We start from the raw sequence: 21307 nt of genomic DNA, 5'->3' as shown, positions 1-21307 counted from the left end.
CTAAGTTGTTCATTTTCTGGGGAAAATTTTGACCATAGATAAAGAAACGTGAGGACAATTCCGACTTTACGAGACCCCAGTGGAACAAGTTTCCCGCGCTCGACTGATCATTCGGTGGACAGTTCAAGATGGCGACTAGAATGAAAGTGACCTCCAGTGTCATAGAGCAGTTTGTCAATGTTACAGGAGCCTCTAAAGAGATTGCAAGATCAATGCTGGAAGCTTGTAATGGAAACTTGGAAATGGCGATCGAAATGCACTTAGATTCGTGCGAGGTTCCCGAATCAGGAGTCTCGGGTGCTAGTTCTTCCGCGACCAGATTAAATTTTGCAGCTGGGTCTTCAAGTAATTCTCATCAGTAAGTTGTGATTTGAAATATTTTTATCAAACATTGTCTCCGATGCCTTAACTTTACGTACCATAGCAGTTTCTAGTGAGAATTCATCAAGACATTATCTGGAACTTAAAAAAATTATCCCACGGTCAAATCGACTTTTAGAATTGATGTCTTACAAGCTTAGCAGCCTCACAGATTATGGATTACTCAGTAAAATGAAAATTTCCCAGTAATCTCAATTCTTTTTGCTAAGTTTTGTTCTGAATACAACGACACATTGGTGTTACTAAATTACTTGGTTGGAGTAGTGCGTTAAGTCGTTTTGCTTTAAAACGATCGATCATGAGAGGTCTTATTATTGAATTTCATGTCATTAAACACCTATCTATGACAAAATATTTTGTTTGCACCAATAAATTAGTTTTTTGATGTGCTTCAAAACATGTGGACCAGTTTTTGTCATGAAATTAGAATTACAGTCAATAAGTGCTTGATTATTATAAATGTCCTTTTTAGAACTCAAGATATTTAGATTTGTTCTTTATTTTTTACTATGATTAACATTGTTATTATTATTATTATTATTATTATTATTATTATTATTTTATCAGAAATGTTGATGATGTACGGGCTCCTATTCCTCAGACCCATGGTATTTTAGTGGAACCATTTCAAGGTATGACTTTTTAAAATAATGCATGAAGGTTGCAAGAGTATGGCAAAATTTATTTATTTATCTGATTTAATGAGTCATTAATTTATTTTTCTTTACAAATTTGTTTTCAGCATATCCAACCAGAAAACGACAAGCTAAATCAGTGTTTGATGCATTCCGAGATTTTCAAGCTGAAGCAAGTAAGCAGCTAGAGAGAACAAATGCTTGGTTTTCATTTTTCACCTTCTCTACCAAACCCCAACAGACTTTTCCTTGATGTTCTTTTGTAATAGCACAAATACTGGAGTAGTGTTTTCATTTATTTTTAATAGCTTAAATAAATATTGGATTAATATTTATATTTATTTGTACAAACTATAATATTGGATTTATATTGTCTTGTAGGACAACAAGAAAGTGCTAGCACTTCCTCTGTTATGACAGGAAAGAAGAAAACACTACATGATTTATTCCGCCCACCAATTGATCTCCTACACAAAGGAACATTTGAGACTGTAAGTTTATTTGTTCCAATATTTTCAGGTTAGCCCAGCATTTTCTCCAATCTCTTCTTGTCTTCATTTTTCTTTTTTTCCAAGAACTATTCTTTATTACAGAAAGATTCTGTGCAAGATGAATAATTGTCCTGATCCAAAACCTGCCACAAGGTCCTCAGCTGTTAATCAGACTCAGGGTTTAGGTGATTTTGTATATTTTCACTTTTAAGTGAACTCTTCAACACTCCGAAGATCCCATGAGTAATTTTCCTTACTCTCTACCATACAATACTTATAATGTTAGTTGGGAGAATTTGGTATTGGATCAACTCATAATCCCCTAATTTATATTTTTCTTTATTCTCATCACTCATCTGTTTGATATTGTAATGACATTGTGAGGAGAAATTCTATCTTGGTCATTCATGGGAGTTTAAGGGTTGAAAAAACCCTGGTTTTATCAACCATTACCATAATAATGAAAATGAATCCTTTTTTACAAAGGAAAAATGAAAGATGTTGGTATCATTTCCCCTTTTCTCATTTCTTCTTAGTTGTGCTCATTTCTTGTTATATAAATGATAGGCTAAAGTTGATGGCCAGCATCATAGTAAGTGGTTGTTAGTGAATGTCCAGGATGTGCGAGAATTTTCATGTCAGCAGTTAAACAGGGACGTGTGGAGTAATGAGGCAGTGAGAAATATTATTAAGGAGCGCTTTGTTCTTTGGCAGGTAACATAATCTCAGTTATATTTACCTATTTTTCATCTATAAGTGAATTCTCTTAAATGTTGGCCATTCATTTTGGTCTACCTCTTTTGCAATAAATACATAATGGACAGCTATTCTTCACAGGGAAACCTAAATTTTGCCCAAGTTTTAAAGTAAAAATGTATCAAGGAGTTTTAAATCAGTGTTCTTTGATATTTAAACTATGTTAAGTAATTGATTTGGTGAAAAAAATGCACTAATCAATAAAATCTATTCTTTCCTTAGGTGTATAGAGACAGTAATGAGGGAGATCGCTTTATCCAGTTCTATCATGTGACAAAATATCCCTTTTTAGCTGTTCTTGATCCTAGGACAGGTTAGCTTTACTTTGGTTTGTGATAACTTGTACTTATCATTCATTCTTGACGTACTATTTTAAAAAACAAGTACAAGGGTTTCATCAGGGTTTCCAAACATGAGGAAACCAAGGGAAGCACAAGGCTGCAGGCCAAGTGCTTTCATTGTTTTCAAGTGTTTGGAAACTCTGATGAAACCCTCACACTGGTTTTTGAAATAGCTCCTCAATCACGCCTCAGGAATACAAGAAAATGGAAATATTCACGAATTTTTCACATGTTGTCAGCGAAAAATTGTATTGTTATGGTGATTTGCATTTTTAGAAAGGGTGCGAACCATGTTATCATGTTTTGGGCAATTTAAGTAAGTGAGTGAACGCGATGGTGTCTTCTTTAGAAAATGTCTCGTGAGAGAGAGTGTTAGTAAAGGTTGTTTGTTCATGTTGGTGTCTCTGTTTTAAGTATTCAAATATGTGTTATAAATATTCAAATTAAGAAATGAGTTCACTAGAGTTTGATGCTTTATCAAACTCAAGGGTTTGTTTTTATACAAAATTCATGGACAGTGCACCATTCCAGTGTTTCACCATGGTTTCAAACGACATGAGCGTGACAAAATTTGGCGTGTCTTGGTTGGATAATCACCTTATCAATAATTAAAGAGTTTAAGAAAAAGATTTTAAAGTTTACTTTCTAATTCAACCAATCCTTTCTAGGGGAGAAACTGGTAGAATGGGGTTACATGGATGCTCAGGCATTTTGTGAATGTGGTATGTGTTTCTAAAGTTAAAATAATTACTCAATTTCTCGGAAGGAACTCTTCTTATACTTTTTCTATACTTTTTTTCAACCATTTTTTATCTCTCCACTAATTTTTCATCAATTATATCCTCTAGTGGCAGAATTTCTTTTACAACATCCTTCTCTTGAAGGAGACACTCCACCAGCCAAGAAAAGAAGAAGTGTAAGTGACTTTGGTGTTATTCAAAGATATTTGCTTGATGAAGTTTTTTTTATCAGTTTAATTACATGCTAATCCATATTCTGTTTTTTATTGTTGTTTTTAGTGTTTTTCTGTGTTTGTTTGTGTTTTCTGTTTTTTTTTTTGTCTGAGGTAATGAATGAATGCTTAGCAATTAGTGAGCTGGACCGCAGATCAAAAGGTTGGGGGGGGGGGGGGGGGTTAAAGCCTTGGTTAGGTTGGTGTGTTGTGTTCTTACCCTCAGAGTGTCTCTCCATCCAGGAGTAAGGATGGGTATAAGGAAAATTCTTAATGAAACTTGATATATCAGTGGAGTATTTCTGACGATGGACTAACATCCCATTCAGATAAAAAATTAAGTCAGCCCTTGAGCAACACTGTCAGAGCTTGTCCTAGTCTCCCTTATGTAAAGTAACTATTAGAAATGCTACTCCCCACAGTCCTTTGCAGCTTTCCCCACCTCTGACACTTTGCCAGACTTCCCTCACTTTTCACTGGCACACTGACCATGAGACCACCATTTAGAAAAAGCAATTCTCCTGGTAACTTCATGCTAAAGAAACTGAGGTAGGTTCCAACAGGGTGGGCCACGTGGTTCATAGGACTTAACCAAGCCTTTAACCTTCTGTCTATTTTTTGTAATTTTTTGTGTGTATCTCTAGGAATCAATCGTAGATGCCTCTGAAGATTCGCAGCTTCGTGCTGCCATAGCGGCATCATTACAGTGCACCAAATTTGAAACCAAAAATGACGAGAACAGCGAGGATGATGACGAAGACTTTGAGGATTTGGAATTTAGTGGTTCAGATTCTGACGAGGAACACAAAACACCAGCAAAGAATGTAAACAATTCAAGTACTGTTGATAAAAAAGATGTGAAAAGAGGAATAAACTTTGATGAGCCTTCCAATAATGGCGAAGGAACTTGTATCAAAGGGAAGGAATCGCCGGAAAGTGAACTCTTGAAAAGTAATGACTCAGTAAAGAGGAAAAATAGCACAGGAGTTGAAGAAAGTGCGCAAAATAATTTGGAGAAATCAGAGGAAGTTAGGGAAACTGAATCTAAAGCGAAGGAAACAGACAACACTTCCAACCTGAGAACACAAGAGCAGGCTGGTAAGGGGCACTGATAGAGAATTGAAATCTCCTTACAAATGTTCTAACGTTTTTTTCCTGTTGGTGTTGAGAATTTAGTGGTCAGTCAACACAGCAAAATTAATTGTAGTCATCAACACGTTTACTTAATTAATTATCCATTAACTCAGACTTGACGAATTCTTAACGAAAAGAAATTGCAGATATTTATGCGTAGGAAAAAAATGTTTTTCAGTTTTGACGTAAAGATTCGACAACAACGCGTCCTGATTGGGTTCCGAAAGGGAATTCATGGAAGAAGCGTAAATGGCAGATGTATGTTTAATGTTAACGTATATTACAATTTCGACAGTTGCGCGTTTTAAGATTATCTTCGCGTCCTGATTACGTTCAGAAAGGATCTCATAGAAGGAATGGAAATGGAGATGCATGTTCATTGGTAACACGTTTAGCAAATTCAATTACGGGGCGTCTTTATGAGTATCACCGCGTCGTAACCGCGTTCTGATTGCATTCTGTCCGCAACCTGAAAATCCAGGCACCTTATGCATCGGCGGTGGAAAGTAGTTCATCAAGGACATTCGTGCGCTCTTGCTTCTACTTTTCACGTCGCATTTTCTTTGCTAAACAATTCCGCCATCCACTTACTGACTTCCGTTCTGTATTTTTCATTGCAGGACCTATGTGTAATATTATGGTCCGTTTTCCGAATGGCTCTCGCACCCACATCTCTCTAAGTGCCGATTCATCTTTAAAGGTGAGGTCTGAGCAAAGACAAGATTTTAAGCTTGTTAAAAATTAACCCACAGAGTAGATGCTTTCCCTTCACTTTAACTGGTTACTCTAATTTTTGTCGGTGCATTTCTACAAGCTGCGCTTTTCAAATCTGAAGACGCATCTTTGAATTTTTGAAGGGTACAACTGCATTCGAAGAAGGGAAAACCAGTGTGCGTTCAGAGTGCATCGTGTAGCATGTAGGATAAACCGTGTTCTCTCTCGTCGCTTCGTAAACCATCGCCTATGGAGATCGATGCAAAAGTTTCTCTAATGTACGTTTTATTCTGACGGACTTAATTAATGATCTTGATTAGGTAACTTCGCAATTTTTTTCACAGGATCTGGTCTTGTTGGTACAGAAAGAGGGTTACCCCAATGAACGTTACGAACTCGTCACCAACTTTCCACGGAGGAAATTGTCCAGCCTGGATTTCGGGACGACTCTTAAAGCTGCGGGACTATTCCCGCAAGAAACAGTTTTTGTTCAAGAGAGATGACGAGTGTTAAAACGCTTCACCCGAGAAAGAGCGCGATACGAAGAGGTGAAGACGCCAACAGATTGGGCCCACGAAGATAGAACGAACAGTGCCGAAGAATATAAATTAAACGTACACAGGCCTTGATGAGACTATCTTATAAATGTAAACGTCAAGTATCGAGACATAATTGAGTGCGCGAGTGTTGAGTTTCAGTTTAAGATGTACAAAGAGAGTAGATCATTAAGAAACATTTGGTCGCCAAATTAAAAGTTCAATTTTTTTTTAACACTTCGAGTACTCGAGGGTTTCTCCATCTGTTTTATCCTTATCTAGTACCAATATTTTTCATTTTCGACGTCACATATGATTTCCGCTCATATTAGAACACAACTCGATCTCCATGTTTTCATTTACAAATATTTTCACCTTTTATATTAACAAATGAAACTGTCTTGACCGGCCTACAAATTAAAGCCCGCATTCATCTTTACCAACTTCTTGGTAACTACATTTAATTTTGGTGAATTTTTTATTTTTATTTTTCTTCACTACATCATTAAATAACTTCATATATATGCCATGCGACTTCTTATACATGCCATGTCGGAAGGATGTCGAATTTTTCCTGTAAGTGACGGACCATACAAAGATGCCCCGCCTGAGAGGGGTAACTTTCCACATGTAACACTAAGTAAGTCAAAGATTTGATACAATGCAATGTTTGGATATTGCCAAAACGGAGATTGAAGGGTCGACCGGTAGATTAAGGAAATATTAAGGTTGTTCAAGAGAAGATTTATGTGAAATTTCTCAACAAAACTCTCCTTTTCTCTTCTGTTATCATGACCACATGAATAAGGATTCTGAAGGGATGTAGTCTTGTTCCTCTATGATAGATGAATCCCTAGGTACACCCAGGAAAAAAGGGCACCGAGGCAGATCCTCCGAGCAACGCATGTGAAATAATAGATAAGTTTACAATCTCAAATTTACAGGTTGACGTCTTCAAAGAGTAGCGGAGTTGAAAAAAAACAATAAAAGAAGGTTTTTTTCTTGTGCTGAAAAGCGAGGAGCCAAACTTCTCTGCTTCCTAAAGAACCAATACGTTCTCTCCATCCAGGCCCTGCTGATTTACGCCGCCATTTTGATTTTCCTGCTGTTGTTTTAACATACAATTTCGTTTGCACTCCAACAGCTTTGCAAGGTCCTAACAAGAAAGATGTAGGAAAACGAAACATTTAACTGGTAGTATTCTGGACGTGGCCAGGCTACCGCGATTTTTTTTTCTTTTTAAAGCTGAAAGGTAGATTTTTCGAACTCTTAATTGTAAGATGATGCATTTGCCTCCAAACCAAGCACTTTTAACGTTGCTGGACATCTTCTCTCACTAACTGAAAAGCCTCATTTGTTCCGAAGGAAGATTCCAATATGTTCTAATCGAAAAGATTTAAAGTTGAAACGTTTTATCGATGCCGGTTAGGGGGAATAATAGGACCAAAGATTGAAGTATTCCAAAGGGAAAGAAGCAACTCTTAACTCCCTACCGTACCCCTACTGGGAATGAGAAAAGTACTTACACTCCACATCTTCATCTGTTTCATATTCGGTGCCTGGCTCTCTCGGACAGATTTTTGTTTATCACGAAGACTCTGAAAAACAAATGCGAAATAATAAGCATGCGTTGATTTCACCTGGATAAAAAAAAAACAACCTAAAATAACAGCTTATCGTTTAATTCAATACCTTTCCCAAGTTTTCTTGCTCTTGAATCTTCTTAGTAAACTGATCCCTAAAAACAAAAGGAAAGAGAAAAAAAATGAATTAAAAGAGATTCTCACAACTGTTAAAAGACTTATCAACTACAATTTTTTTCTCAGTGAATCACTAAATGCAAACCCTTTGAAAACCCATGATAACGAGTATTGATAACTGGAAAGTTTACCGGATTGTTAAGTGTTATCTGCAAGTTTACCCGTTATATGCAAGTTTGCCCGTTATCTGCAAGTTTACCCGTTATCTGCAAGTTTACCCGTTATTTGCAAGTTTACTCGTCATCTGCAAGTTTACCCGTTATATGCAAGTTTACCCGTTATATGCAAGTTTACCCGTTATATGCGAGTTTACCCGTTATATGCAAGTTTACCCGTTATCTGCTAGTTTACCCGTTATATTCAAGTTTACCCGTTATATGCAAGTTTACCTGTTATCTGCAAGTTTACCCGTTATCTGCAAGTTTACCCGTGACGCGCGTTACAACAAAATTTGCACGAAAAACAAAGATTACATCTTTACCTGAAAGATTTTTTGCGATCTGCAGTATCCGCCGAGCGGTAAGCCTTCAGTTCGTCATCGATTCGCCCCTGCTGCACTTCGAGTACCTAACGTTTAAAGAATAAAACAGTTTCACAAGGACATGGAACTAATTCCAAGTCTCTTCACTCACCGTAGCTCCCCGTTACCGCCGCTTTTCGATTGGTCACGCAATGCTTGCAGAAATAAGTACAAATGCTAGCTCTTATGGAGCTTACAGTCGAAATAGAGGTGCACCACTCTGGCTTTTATAAGATGTTATTGTCAGCTTTTCAGTTGAAAAAAAAGTTGTGCAAGACGAGGAGATGCCCTGAGATACAGTAAACAGATATTTTTGCGAATGACCGTCATGCGTAAAACTTACGCGACCTCTGACAGCTATCCACAATCCAACTGTCTATTCTCTCCTGTCCTCTCATCTCACACAAACTTATAATATTAAAGTCACTTTCGAGCGTAACACGAAGCTAAATCAAAGATCAACAAACCAGGACAAACCTTCAACATGCAATGTAAATAGTGATAACGTCCTTCCTCGTGGGTCAATTCCTCGCGCAGGGCTCGCACCTCCTGATGATGAAGAAAAAAATAATTACTTACAAAGCAGTATTTACAACACAAAACATATAAACCAGTTGACAGGCTAAATGATTTGTCACTGTGCAGTAATGAAAAAGAGAAGAATAAAAGCAATAAACTTACGTGCTCAAGTTTAGACAGATTGCTTTCCAGTCCTGCGGCTAAATTCTCATACGCTGCCCTCTTTTCTTCGTATTCGCCGGTCATCTCCTATCCATAAGCAATGAAAGTCTCAGGCAAATAATGGGAAATTTTTCTCACTATCAGTCCGCTATTGTCGCGAGAATTAAGTCATTGTTCAGTCTCATTACCTGACATTTCTGCCTCATGGGTCTCAATTCTTTAATAACTGGAGCCAGAGCAGTCTTCTTGTCTGCAATTGTGGCATTTAACTGTCGAACCTGAGAAGGAAAAATTGCGACATGAATGAATTGCATACTTTGATACCTTTAAAAGCAGTACTCCCTGAATTTCAAGAAAAGTAGATACGAACAAATCTTTAAAGATAACTTCACAGATTGCATCTGTAAAATTTTGATTAAGAAAAGCTTTTAGAATTTGACGGAAGAAACAAGTTGCGGAAAACCAGTTCCAAATACAAGGTTACTATAAGCTCTTTCTTCGTTTTTAAGAATTCACTCACAGGTCGGTGTTTAACCTTCTGTGGTAGTATAGATCGAGATTGAGGACTTTCTAATCAACAATGGACGGCAAAAATTGAAACTCATGAAAAAAAATATGACTACTTTCCATCCTAAAATGGAAAAGTTAATTCACTCTTCGGCTGATATGTCAGCTGTTGACAAAAGCACAGTACTGTGGCCTTAGTGTCCTCACCAGTTCAGATATGTCCTCCAGCGTTTTCCCTTTCTGTTCATCCAGCTCACTTTTCTTGGCAGAAACTTTTTCCAATTCCTCTTGAGTCTCATGAAAACCTGTCACACCCTTCTTGTTCTCTAAATTAGACTTACGACAAGACAAAACAAACCTCTTAGTAAGGTGTCTTACAAGTTGAAGGGAGTACTCAATTGCTCTATTAACCTCTCTAATTTTGTAAGAGAAAAGGGGAAAAACTCTCCTGATCAGATATTTCAGAGAAGTAGTAATTTTCCTTCTTAAATAGTAAGAAAGACTTAGAACCCATCCACCATCAGAAGGAGTAACACCCCAACCCTCTCTTCCACCAAAAATACAACACTTCATGTGACTGCCTGTGCAGTAAAACGTAGAATATGCTTAAGCATAACAGGTACCTAGTACTGTTACTGGGTCTCTACATTAGGCATTTCTGTTTAAGCCTGAACTAAAGCAATGTACTTCTATTCTTGAGAGGGATGCTTTTAAAAGTTAGGAACAAAGTGCTCCCAAGTACAATAACACTTACCAATTGATGTTGAAATGTCTCATCCTTGCCTTTCAGTATTTCTTCTGTCCTAGCTAACACCCCATACTCTGCACGAAGTTCTGCCAACTGGTAATTCACAAATTTGACAAAATATTGTTTTAGAAAATATAAACTGTGACTGATCTAAAATTATTAAAAGGTATTTTAAGGTTATATCAGTGAAGAATGAATCAAAGAGATTATATTTCACACATACCTCTTGTCTTTTCTTTTTATAGACTGTGCTTTTCCCTCTCAGCTTGTTCACATATCTTTTGAACTGCAATAAAAAAGAATATCTCAATTGTCACTTCTCAATTCCTTATAAATTAGGTCAATTTTCAACCTCCTTTGGCTCAGTCATCTAAAATTTCCCTGCTCCCTCCCTACTTCCTCACCATTCTCCATTTCGCCCCCCAATATCCCTGCTTACTTTCCCTTCCCATTCCCTTCCTGTTCCCTGCCCCCCTCCTACCACCTCCTCCCCTGATCCATCCTCGTTACACCTCCCCATACCCCCTCCCTTACTGACCTTACCCCTTCTTACTTCTCTTCCTATTCCCTACCCCTTCCTTCCCCTCTTCCCCTAGCCAATCCTAATTCCCCCTCCCAATCTCCTCTGCATTCTTCTCTGTTCCTCTTTATTCCCTTCACCATTCCCTCTTTCCTTCCATGGTCACATCTTCCCCCTCCAATTCCCTCCTCATTCACCTCCAGTCCCCTTCCCACTTCCTTTTACCATAAAATTCTTTAGTCTTGTCACTAACCTCGTCTCCTTTCAACACTTCTGATCCCTCACTTTCTTTCAATAACTCTTTCTTCTTCTGCAAATCACTTTCTGCATTACTCAGCTAAAATCAAACAAAAAGTTGGGGTTAGACAATTAGAAATGTTTGACTGTGTCATGAGGCAGAAATTCACCAGCATCTCACCTCATCCATGGCTTCTTGAAGCTTTTCAGCGACAGCCTCTTTCTTTCGTCCAATAATTGAAGCCTTAAGGACAAAATGGTATCTCATAAATAAGAGAATCAAGTATTTCTCTTGGTTGAACACTGGTATAGCACTTAACTGATATATTAACATTTGTCAATGCAAAACTGGCATTGTTCTTTCTTACAAATGCATTAATGTTACCCAAAGATCCCACGATTACATTTTTTCCTTGAATCTGATGACACTAAACAAACCATAACAACTAAAAGATAGTGAAGTTAGGAGGATTTTTCAAAAGAAATAACTTACTTGCTGCCTGAAGAGAGACAACTTGTCATCAATAGGGTCATTCCTCACCATTCTCTTTTCAATCAGTGTGTTAATTTCTGCTGAGAGTTGTTTAATCTGATGTATATATAAAAAAAATGAAACAACACAATCAGACACAACATTAAACATTTTGTTTTACATTTGAAGAGTGTCTTAGTAATAATAATTATGGAGTTCTCTGTCATCTACAAGTATCTTATTAAATAAAACCAAATTATTTTCCTCTAACCCTTTTGTTGAGTTCATCCAAATCAGCCTGACCCATAGCTGGTTCATCGGCCACTTTTTGTAAATCCTGAGCATACTTCTTTTTTCCTTCCAGTTCCTTGTGATTCAAATAAAATATACACACATCAGTCTGAAACCAATTCAAGTTAGCACCTTGATGACCTTACTCCATATCCTAAATATCTAGACAATTGAAAGAAACAGTTAGTGTTTTTCCTTAGCAGATTTGTGGCTGACCATTACCTTGGGCAGTTTTTCTTGGCAGAGATAAGCATTAACTTTGTTCTCCTCTTCTAGTCTCTTAATCAGATCTGAAAGTTAAAATGTAAGACTGCATATAAAAGAATCATGATGAAAATTCATGACAAAACTGAGCCAAACTCTTGGCTGGTGATGAAATACTTCATTATTGTTAATTCCATGCAAAACTTAAAATATAAAACACCTCAATTTTAAATTTTCAATGAATATCTATTAAGTTTCCCATTTTGATTCAGTGTCAACTAAGGATGAATACAGAATATCATCAATCAAAATCAGAGAAGAGCTTCAAAATGTTCATTACCTGCCCCAGTTGTGCCAACACCCTGAGTCCTCATATCTTTTAACTGTTGTTGCATACGCTGATAACGTTGATCTGAGTGCAGATACTGTTGAATATTTTACAAAATGTTTAAATTAGACTTTACTCATGAGATTACAAAAATAGATAAGTGTTAAGAGTGACACCCCCATACCAGTTTAATATCTCAACTATATTGGCTGTGATCACCAATAATCACTGTCAAATGGTCCATAACATGTACTACATGCCTGGAGTCTGGTATATCTTCAAAGTGGGAGCAATATTAGCAAATTTTAAAAAATCTTTTCACTTAATATTAGGCTTGACCATGCAAGACACATATCATCAATCCAATACTTTAATGCAATTATTTTTCACCAGGAAAACTGATTACCTGGTTCTTCTGCTCCAACTTTTGTTGACCAAGTGAGTGTTCCTTTTCTCTCTCGACTCGCAAATTGCGTGCAGCAAGTAACATCTTGTCATAGTTCCGCACATTCTCCACCTAAAAGGAGATAAGCTCTGTGTTGAAACTTCCCTTAGTTTCAAGAATTTACAAATGATACAAGCCAATTATTTAAGAGAGGAGTGATAAGTGATTTGCAAACCACTGACCTATCTGCATGATTGTGTAACAACACAGTAAAATAGGAAACAGAACTTAAATCAGTTGTGGTAATTGGGTTTTACCTTTTTTTGCATTCTGTCAATTCTCTTCTGAAGTTGTTCTTTTTCATCTTCCATGTTAACTATGTCCTAAAAGTGAAAGGAATAATAAAAGTTATTCACTGCACACCAACTAAAATCATTTTAATGATGCTGACAGTAACTGCGACAATGATGATGATGATAATGAGATGGGAGACACAGAGCCCTTTATAACAAAATGAACTTTTGGGGGTACTTTTAATTAATGTATTTTAATAATTTAATTGATTTAATATTTTTCTTTCTCAAAGATATGAGCTCAACAGAGCTACTCTGATATTTTGAGTTGAATTAAAGTGTATTTATGTATGTAACAAACCTATAAGTTTTTGTACAGTACTGACCTTTTTTATTTCCCCAGTTGATAGACCAGATGTCCTGAGTTGTTCAACTGTCTTGTGGAGATCTTTGAACTGTTCCATCAGTTCTAAATACTGACATCAATAAAAAAAATCAGTGAAGATTTTAATGCTAGTGAACGTCGCACAGTAAGGTCAAACCAAATATCTTGTTTACTGTTATCTATCCATGGAGGGGACAATATATTGCAAAAAAGTGATTGCATATGTTGTAAAAAGTAAGTGTAGAAATGATGATGGTTAGTGATATCTGGGAGATCATTTGATCTGACCCACTACACAGAACTTGTTTAAAGAAATATTCATTATAAAGCCTCACTCAGCCTTTATAGAAGAGGGAGATGCTTACTGGTGCATTTCGCAAAAAAGAAATGTAAATGCTTACATTCTCATTTAGCTCATTTAACTCTTGATCTGCCAGTTGGTCTGGAGGAATCTCTAACTTTACCAAATATCTCGCAAGATAAGCTCTGGTCTTCAATTCTACCAGATTTTCAAAGAGCCATTGAAGAATGGGGTAAATAACCAACTTGTCACCTTGAATGAGCCCATTACGAAAGGCATTCCTGTGTGGTTTTTAGAGAGAATAAGAGATGAATGATTTGTTATAAAGAAGTATGTTACAACTGCAGCAATTCAAGGTGATAGATCAGGGGCTACCACAAAGAAGTAACTCTGGTTTCTATTGGTAAAAATGAATGCCAAGGAAAACTCAGCATTGGTAATTCTCTTGACAACAAATAAGAAATGTTATTATTGAAATTGGTTGACTTTCTTGTCACACTCAACGTCTAGAATCTGAACAGCTTCTACATTCGTCAAAGCCAAGGATTGTCATTTTGCTAGCCTTAGGTTTATCTACAGTGATAAGTATAGGTTAACCCTTTAACTCCCATGTAAGACTCAAGTGAGTAAGCTGTAAGACTACATCAGTTACTGACTAACATCAAAGACAGAGACGAACCGAGGAACAGACAAGGAGCAGTATATAAGATCAATTGCTCCGACTGTCATGCCTCCTACATCAGTGAGACTGGCAGGAACCTCGCAACCAGACTGACTGAACACAAACGAGCGACGAGGAAAGGCAATGTCAACAATCACATTGCTGAACATCACCGACTAACGAACCACACTATTGACTGGGACTCTGTGCAATGCCTAACCTACAGCACCAACTACTTTCAACAACTGACCCTGGAAAGCTGGTTTACTAACTTGGAACAGACTCCCCTCAACAGGTGTCAACCACTACTGGCACCATACAAACAACTCATCCACGACATTAACATTACAAAAGAAACAAACAGAACGACCTAACTTCACTAACGGATCCAAACCGACCAGTCACGACTGACCTACGCCACTTGAGTCTTACAGCCAATAACATCACGGCAAAACTGACCAATCAGTGTACACAAACCAGACTAAGTACATTCGACTGACAACAACCTTTCACTTGACTCTGATGATGACTTCAGCTCAGGTTGTCGAAACGTCAGTCACCACTTCCGACAACAGTCCTTCTCAGGACTACACTCACCCAGACGATCAAACTACACTATTACAACACAAGAACTGTATGGTAGACAGTAAGGAGAATTACTAATGAGATCTTGGGAGTTAAAGGATTAATATATTAAATGCCTTAAAATCCTTATACATAGTGATTTGAAATTTAAAAAGGGTAAAAATCATTTCATGCTTTAATTCCCATGAGCAAGAAATAATTTTTCCTTAGAATAATGTACATGAAAAAATTATGCACTTTTGATTGGCTGAAAACAAGTCTATTATTATTATTATTATTATTATTATTATTTATTATTAGTATTATTTATTATTATTATTCTATTATCATGCAAAATGCATGCAAAGTTGTAAAACAAGTGCAAATTACAAATTGCACCCACACTTTCAAAATTTTGTCTGTTTTGACTCACTATGATGTTTTTTCATATACATGATTAACAAGTAATAACATGATTTTTCTTGCAATTTGGTTTTAGTAAACACTTGTAAATTTTCTTTTTACACCACTTGTACTTATTAACACTGAATTACAGAAATCAAGTTATTACCTATACCAATATTACAACAATATCAAGCAGACAAGAGATGAAAATAGAGAAAAATGTAAACTAGGGGATTCATCATCAGTAATCGATCCAATACCAAATTCTCCAAACCAATATCATAAGAATTATACTGCAGACAGTAAGAATAATACTGAGGAGATCTTGGGGGTGAAAAGATTAATATCACTCACAGGCTTCCAGACTCTGTTTTTGGCTTGAATTTCAAGATTCTCAAAAATGTGAACATTCTTTTTGCCATTTGTTCTGGCTCTTCATCTCGAAGATCAATTTTGTGCTGTCGACAAACAAATAATAATAATCTTGAGCAATATTTCAATAAGAAAAACATAAAGGCATATTGTTAGAAAGTTTGCTGGGTAAAAATTTTTCTTAGCTAAAGAGGCTCATACATCACCAACCTGGGGATTTATTTCAGCAAAAACATCATTCAGTATTTGAAGCAACTGTAGTGGCTGGAGAGAATCAAAGCTGAAAGAAAATGAAAGTCCTATGGGTTAAAATTCAAGTTGAATCAGGTACTTTCCCATTAGATAGATCCATCATAAACTCTGACAAGCCTGTTTTATTGGGGGCTGATTCCAATTTAAGATATAAGTTGTGTTTCAAATCTTTCCTTGCAATCACTGAAGTTGTCTTTTCCTCGGTTGAATGTTCGTAATCATAATATGAAAGACAATCAAATAGAAACAACACTGGTTTTAAAATGTGAAAACCAGAAAATTTTGTAAGGACATGTCGTCTGGAAAACTTTAATGGCTTAAAAATTACGAAGGCTAAATTTTGAAAATTATTACAAGGCTTAATTAATTGCCAACTACGCAGTGACATTATTATCGAAGCTGTTTTAGAAAGGAAAATTCAACGGTTACCTTATGAGGTTATAGTTCTTCTTGAAAGGTTCCTTGTTCAGCTCATCCACAATATATTTTAGTTGTTCACTCATGATGGCGGATGGATTTGCAAAGTTGAATGTTTGAAGATCGAACTTTCCTCTTTCAACACCGATTTATCACACGAAGAAGATTTTTTAAGCCATCAAGAAGCATTAACTCCACCCTCGTTCAATATTTAGCCGAAATAAAAACGAATATTACAGGATTTGATGAATTTTCTGCACAGATCAATAAATAAACATAAAAAATGTCGACTACCATGGAGACTTGGACACAATATGGCCGGTCGCTTTTACGTCATGTAAACCGAAGTCAAATAGGGACATTCTTTGTTTTCTCCGTAGGGCACTTTGGTTTTGTCAAACGAAACTGACAAAATCTGCGTTAAGATGAATTGTTGATTATTTTGACAAAGTTAATCGGGAAAACATTATTTTTCTAGTCGTAGAGTACCGTTCTAATTATTTTTAAACAACCAGGGAAAAACCGAAGGATAAAAGGCCCTTTTCAATGAGTACATTTCAGCACCTAATACAGTCGTTCCTTCTTTGATGAACTTTGGCCCTAACATTTAGGTAATATTTCATCAGTATTTCGTCGCAGAAGATGTCGCAAAGTATGTTCCTCTTCTTTATGGTTAAAAAGACTTAATTTTCAGTGATCTGTTTAGTCATCCGTTAGTCTTAACGTTACTATTATCAGAACGTTCGAACAGCGAAACATCTCGGCGTTTGGATGTAAACAAATCAACCATCTCTGTATGCATGTCTTTGCGTGACTCTTGTGTTGGATAGACAATCTGAGACTCTCTTTTTTTTTAGTTGCAAACGAGTGAAAAAGTCAAGAAAATCTTGAAAGATATCAGATTTCTTTCTCACACAATTCGGATTCTACTTGGGACTGATCAAACTTCACACCTTCCTTCGGTTAAATTAAAATTTGTAGCAACACATAACAATATCATCAGAAATAACATTTGTACTTGCTATTTCTTGCTTTTCAGGCGATCACGAGGAGGATGAAAGTGAAGTTTATGAAGTGATCGAGACTCCGGGATCGAGAAATTTAGTAGAACAACTGATCACTATGGACTTAGCAGGGCGACCAGTTGTTCAACAAATTAGTATCGGGGGAATTTCGGGCTGGTATGTAGATTGCAGCTGGACGTCGATACTTGATTGCGTTTCATGTGATTCTTTAGATTCTGATGGACAAATTGTTTCATGTAAAGAATACTGAGCGTGACTGACTTAATGGCCTCATTCTAAAATGATTTCTCAGAAAAAAAGGCACATTTACTCATTATGTCGAATTAAGATAGCACCTCCATTCCCTGTATTGGAAAACTGCTGATGTAGTAATAAGCTTAATCAGCATCGTAGAAAGAAGGGTTTGAGTACAGTAACAAGAGAGAACATTTCATTAAGCTCCTGATTAAGGAAGACTCTAATATGTGAATAGAAGCCTTTGAATTGTTACGTTTAAGAGTTGGTCATTGGCTCAAAGAGTGATTGCTTTGTTGTCATTGCAGGTTTGCTGGGTATGTGTGTAAAAGAGTTGGTAAACTAACACTGTCTGCCATTGGAGGAGGAATACTTCTAATACAGGTTTGCAAACTACTTTCATTGACAAAAAATTTGGAGAGCTGGTTAATACTAACTTTTAGCACATGCACTTTCCTGAACAAATTTCAGCAACTTACAACATAGAAACAGCTTCGACAAAACACTGACAAAACAGCCAAATGCAACAGAATGTCCTTACTTCACCAAAGAATCAAAAGTGATCTGTCATGACTGACTCACACTTTTAAAGTCATACAGCCAATTGTATTATAACTAAAACACTACAAGCAGGCTGCTTGGTCCAAGACCTATCATTGATTGCACTGGTAAACCCACAGTTATTTTATAAAAGCAATGGACTGCACTTTATATCAGTCTACCAGCATATCAACTCAATTTGGATCTTGGGAAAACACTAAAAAAAGATTTTTTAACTACTCACCCACAGATTGTGATTTACAGACTTTTCTCATGTTCTCAAACATCCTGTATAAGCCATTACACCAGTAAACAGAATCTGAGGTCTATTGCTTAATAAAACCTCAGAAGAACTGACCAATCAGTTTTCAGGAACCAGATTTATAAAACATCCCAACAACTCATCACTTGACTCTGGAAATAATTTCTATTTTGGTTGTCAAAACTCAGTCAAAACTCCTCTTTATACCAAATCTGCTGGAATGATCAAACTTCACAATCAATTTATTATCTTAACTCTTTAACTCCCAGATCAAATTTGTAATTCTCCTTGCTGTCAACCATACAATTCTTACATTTGTTAGTTCAGAGAATTTAGTATTGGATCTACTAATTAACCCCAAATTGATATTTTTCTTTATTCCCATCACTTTTCTGGTTGATATTGTATTGATGTTGTAAGGAGAAATTCTCTCTTGGTCACTTATAGGAGTTAAAGGGTTAAGTGTAATCACACAATATTCACCAGCAGTTCAGCTATGATAAAAATTAACTCTTTCCTTTTGCCTTCTTAGGTTGCTCACAGAGCTGGTTACATCAACATCAACTGGAAGCGAATGGAAAAGGATGTAGATAAAATTACTACAAAGGTTAAAAAGGAAGTAAAAAAGATGAAACAAAATGAGGAAGAAATTGAAAAGGGAGTTATTGCTCTTGCAAACAGGGTATGAAACAAATCCTAAAGTTGAAATTTTATTTATTTTGAACTTATTTTTTTGTGGTTGGTGTTTTCAATTTTTTTTCTGCATTTGACAATTAGATCAATTCTCTATAACCCTTTGGTGAACTCTACCTAATAATATGACGGCAAAACTGTTTAAAAATTTGTGATAGTCTTCTGAATGCATCAGTATTCAAAGGGAAGGTTAAGAGAGGTGATAAAAATATTGGATGAGCCTTAAACCTTTAACTCCCATGAGTGACGAAGCAAGAATTTCTCCTTACAATATCAATACAATATCAGTCAGATAAGTGCTTAAATTCTTAAACAAATGGTTCTCATTATTCAAACTATTTTTCTTTTCAGGGCTACAGATATGTAAAACGGAATACAGCTGCAGCAACAGGCTTTGCTGGTGGTTTTCTCCTTGGCTTGACTTTATAATTAGTGGTACTCAAAACAAAAGCTTGTGTTAAACACGAAATTATTCTCTACAGCTTGAACGTCAAACTAGTATATCACTTTCCTTAGTCATTGTGCATGAACAGTGCATAAATTAACTGAAACAGTATTTTGGTTGAAGTAACTTAAAAATAATTTTTTAAAATATTACTAATGACTTTTTCATAAATTCTCAAAAAGTCTTGTCCAACTTCATGTAAAAACTGTTAACCTTTAACCCCTGAGAGTGATAAGCATCTGATTTCTTTTACCAGTATCACCCCTAAATCAAACATTAAGGTCATGAGAATAAAGATAATGATCACAAGGTCAAGAAGCTATTGATTATTAAGCAAATTCTCCTTGTCAGGACAATGGAAAACATATAGAGAACAGTGTAGAGACCTTGGGAACTGACATATGGTGAAATGGGTTAAGGAACAGTAAAGGATTTTTAAGTACACAGCATAAAATATGACCTGTGTATGTAGAAATTTTATTTTATTATGATATCACAAACTGCTTAAATTATTCAATAAAGTTACTGTCTTCAAGTCAGCTGCAATGTGCATAAACAGACTTCAAAAACTTCTGTAAGTCAACTCTTATCTGCTGATTTTCTTACTGGCTGACAGTGCAGAGATCAACTTATTTCAGCCTATGTAGGTGCCTCACTTGTTTTCTCTTGCTCTCTGGGTGAAGTCCTTCACTACCTCTCTCTGTTCATTACTTTTTGCTGCTCAAGTTCTGTTTGAAGCCCAAGCACAGTTCAGTGTTTATGGCTGAAATCTTTTGACAACATTTCTTCATGTTGTTAATCACATGTTGGCACCTGTCCTCTTGATAATTAAATTCTTGGTGGAAAATACAGAAGATATGAAATAATAATTATTATCAAAGTGATTCCTATCATATTTTAGGCAGGGTTTAATTTTGATAAAGGATTTGAATTGCTTCAAGTTGGTTCTAACATCTCCATCCTCCAACTCAAACCTAACCCATTCCCCCTCCCCCCACATCCAATCTGTACTGCCCCATCAGTTCACATTTTCTTAGTTGATTTGATCGTGTCTTCTGATCATTCAGAGAAGCCCTGAGAAGGACTATTGTCACTAGTAGTGAATTTTCATCATCCTTAACAGAATTTATCACTAAAGTCACGTACTATTACTGACAAAGTCCTTCCTTGTTCAGGACTACTATTATTTGGACGATCAGAATATCAAATGTCACTCCTGGGTTCAAATCAGTTGTACTGTATAAAGATGAGTACATGTACAAATATTCATGGTCGGCATTGATGCTTGTGTGAAAAAAAGAAAAGAAAAATTTTGGTGGCCAAAGTAATTTCATGAGCTTGGAACAATAGCAATAAGAAGACTTGGACCTCTCTAAATTACCTAGCCATGAACTGCTGGTCCATGTGTGATTAGCCTTAAGAATAATTTCGCACCTCATAATTATACGAGATTGCCTTGCAAACAGTTCTGGATAGATTGACCACAAGTTTGTTATTTTACTTCATTATTTTTTGTAACTTAATAGTTCATTTCGTAAAGTTCTTTAAGTTGTAGGTGGTTGTAGGTGGTTTTTAGGTGGTTTTAGGTTGTGACATGTTTTAGTACTTACCATGGGCATGTAATGCAAAGTTAAATGCTGTTACCACTTTGTAATTTGTGATAGAAATCTGTTCTTTGTTTCTCAACCACATCACCTAATTTCTTTTTTTTTTATGTTTTCATTGAGGCCTTGCTGCATACAAGCAAGTTTATGAAATCAACTGGTAGCCTCTGAAATGTTATGAAGTGTTCTGATGATGACGACGATTGCAATTTAAAGGCCACCCTCTCATCAGGTTACAAGTTGACAAAATATGCCATCGTA

General features: G+C 36.2%; 3 protein-coding genes across 3 annotated transcripts; 2 read left to right on the top strand and 1 right to left on the bottom strand.

The window, feature by feature from the left end:
- The first annotated feature begins 113 nt into the window (after positions 1 to 113).
- On the top strand, positions 114 to 6383 carry LOC113686289 (UBX domain-containing protein 7). Its single transcript, XM_089209444.1, has 11 exons — positions 114 to 358; positions 949 to 1013; positions 1124 to 1192; positions 1398 to 1507; positions 2075 to 2221; positions 2486 to 2576; positions 3273 to 3326; positions 3453 to 3520; positions 4201 to 4654; positions 5311 to 5390; positions 5749 to 6383. Exons 1-11 carry the CDS (start codon positions 129 to 131, stop codon positions 5905 to 5907), a joined length of 1527 nt encoding a protein of 508 aa, XP_089065570.1. The 5' UTR covers positions 114 to 128; the 3' UTR covers positions 5908 to 6383.
- Positions 6384 to 6404: 21 nt separating this feature from the next.
- On the bottom strand, positions 6405 to 16765 carry LOC113686288 (intraflagellar transport protein 81 homolog). Its single transcript, XM_027203894.2, has 23 exons — positions 16256 to 16765; positions 15785 to 15854; positions 15557 to 15660; positions 13673 to 13853; positions 13273 to 13362; positions 12911 to 12976; positions 12615 to 12725; positions 12221 to 12305; positions 11899 to 11966; positions 11657 to 11752; positions 11407 to 11502; positions 11095 to 11157; positions 10930 to 11013; positions 10380 to 10442; positions 10163 to 10249; positions 9616 to 9744; positions 9090 to 9179; positions 8902 to 8988; positions 8698 to 8769; positions 8182 to 8267; positions 7633 to 7678; positions 7467 to 7538; positions 6405 to 7096 (listed from the first exon to the last, which is right to left on the bottom strand). The coding sequence occupies exons 1-23, from the start codon at positions 16327 to 16329 to the stop codon at positions 6980 to 6982; spliced, it is 2037 nt and encodes a 678-aa protein (XP_027059695.2). The 5' UTR covers positions 16330 to 16765; the 3' UTR covers positions 6405 to 6979.
- Positions 16756 to 19981, top strand: LOC113686292 (FUN14 domain-containing protein 1B). The gene is made up of 5 exons (XM_027203898.2): positions 16756 to 16895; positions 17283 to 17424; positions 17811 to 17886; positions 18837 to 18986; positions 19349 to 19981. Exons 1-5 carry the CDS (start codon positions 16886 to 16888, stop codon positions 19424 to 19426), a joined length of 456 nt encoding a protein of 151 aa, XP_027059699.1. The 5' UTR covers positions 16756 to 16885; the 3' UTR covers positions 19427 to 19981.
- Positions 19982 to 21307: the final 1326 nt, after the last annotated feature.

The sequence above is a fragment of the Pocillopora damicornis genome, chromosome 6 (genome assembly GCF_964200805.1).
Source record: "Pocillopora damicornis chromosome 6, jaPocDami1.2, whole genome shotgun sequence".
Taxonomy (NCBI): Eukaryota; Metazoa; Cnidaria; class Anthozoa; order Scleractinia; family Pocilloporidae; genus Pocillopora; species Pocillopora damicornis.
The sequence above is the reverse complement of the archived record's forward strand: the minus strand, read 5'-3'. Positions and strand labels throughout refer to the sequence as shown.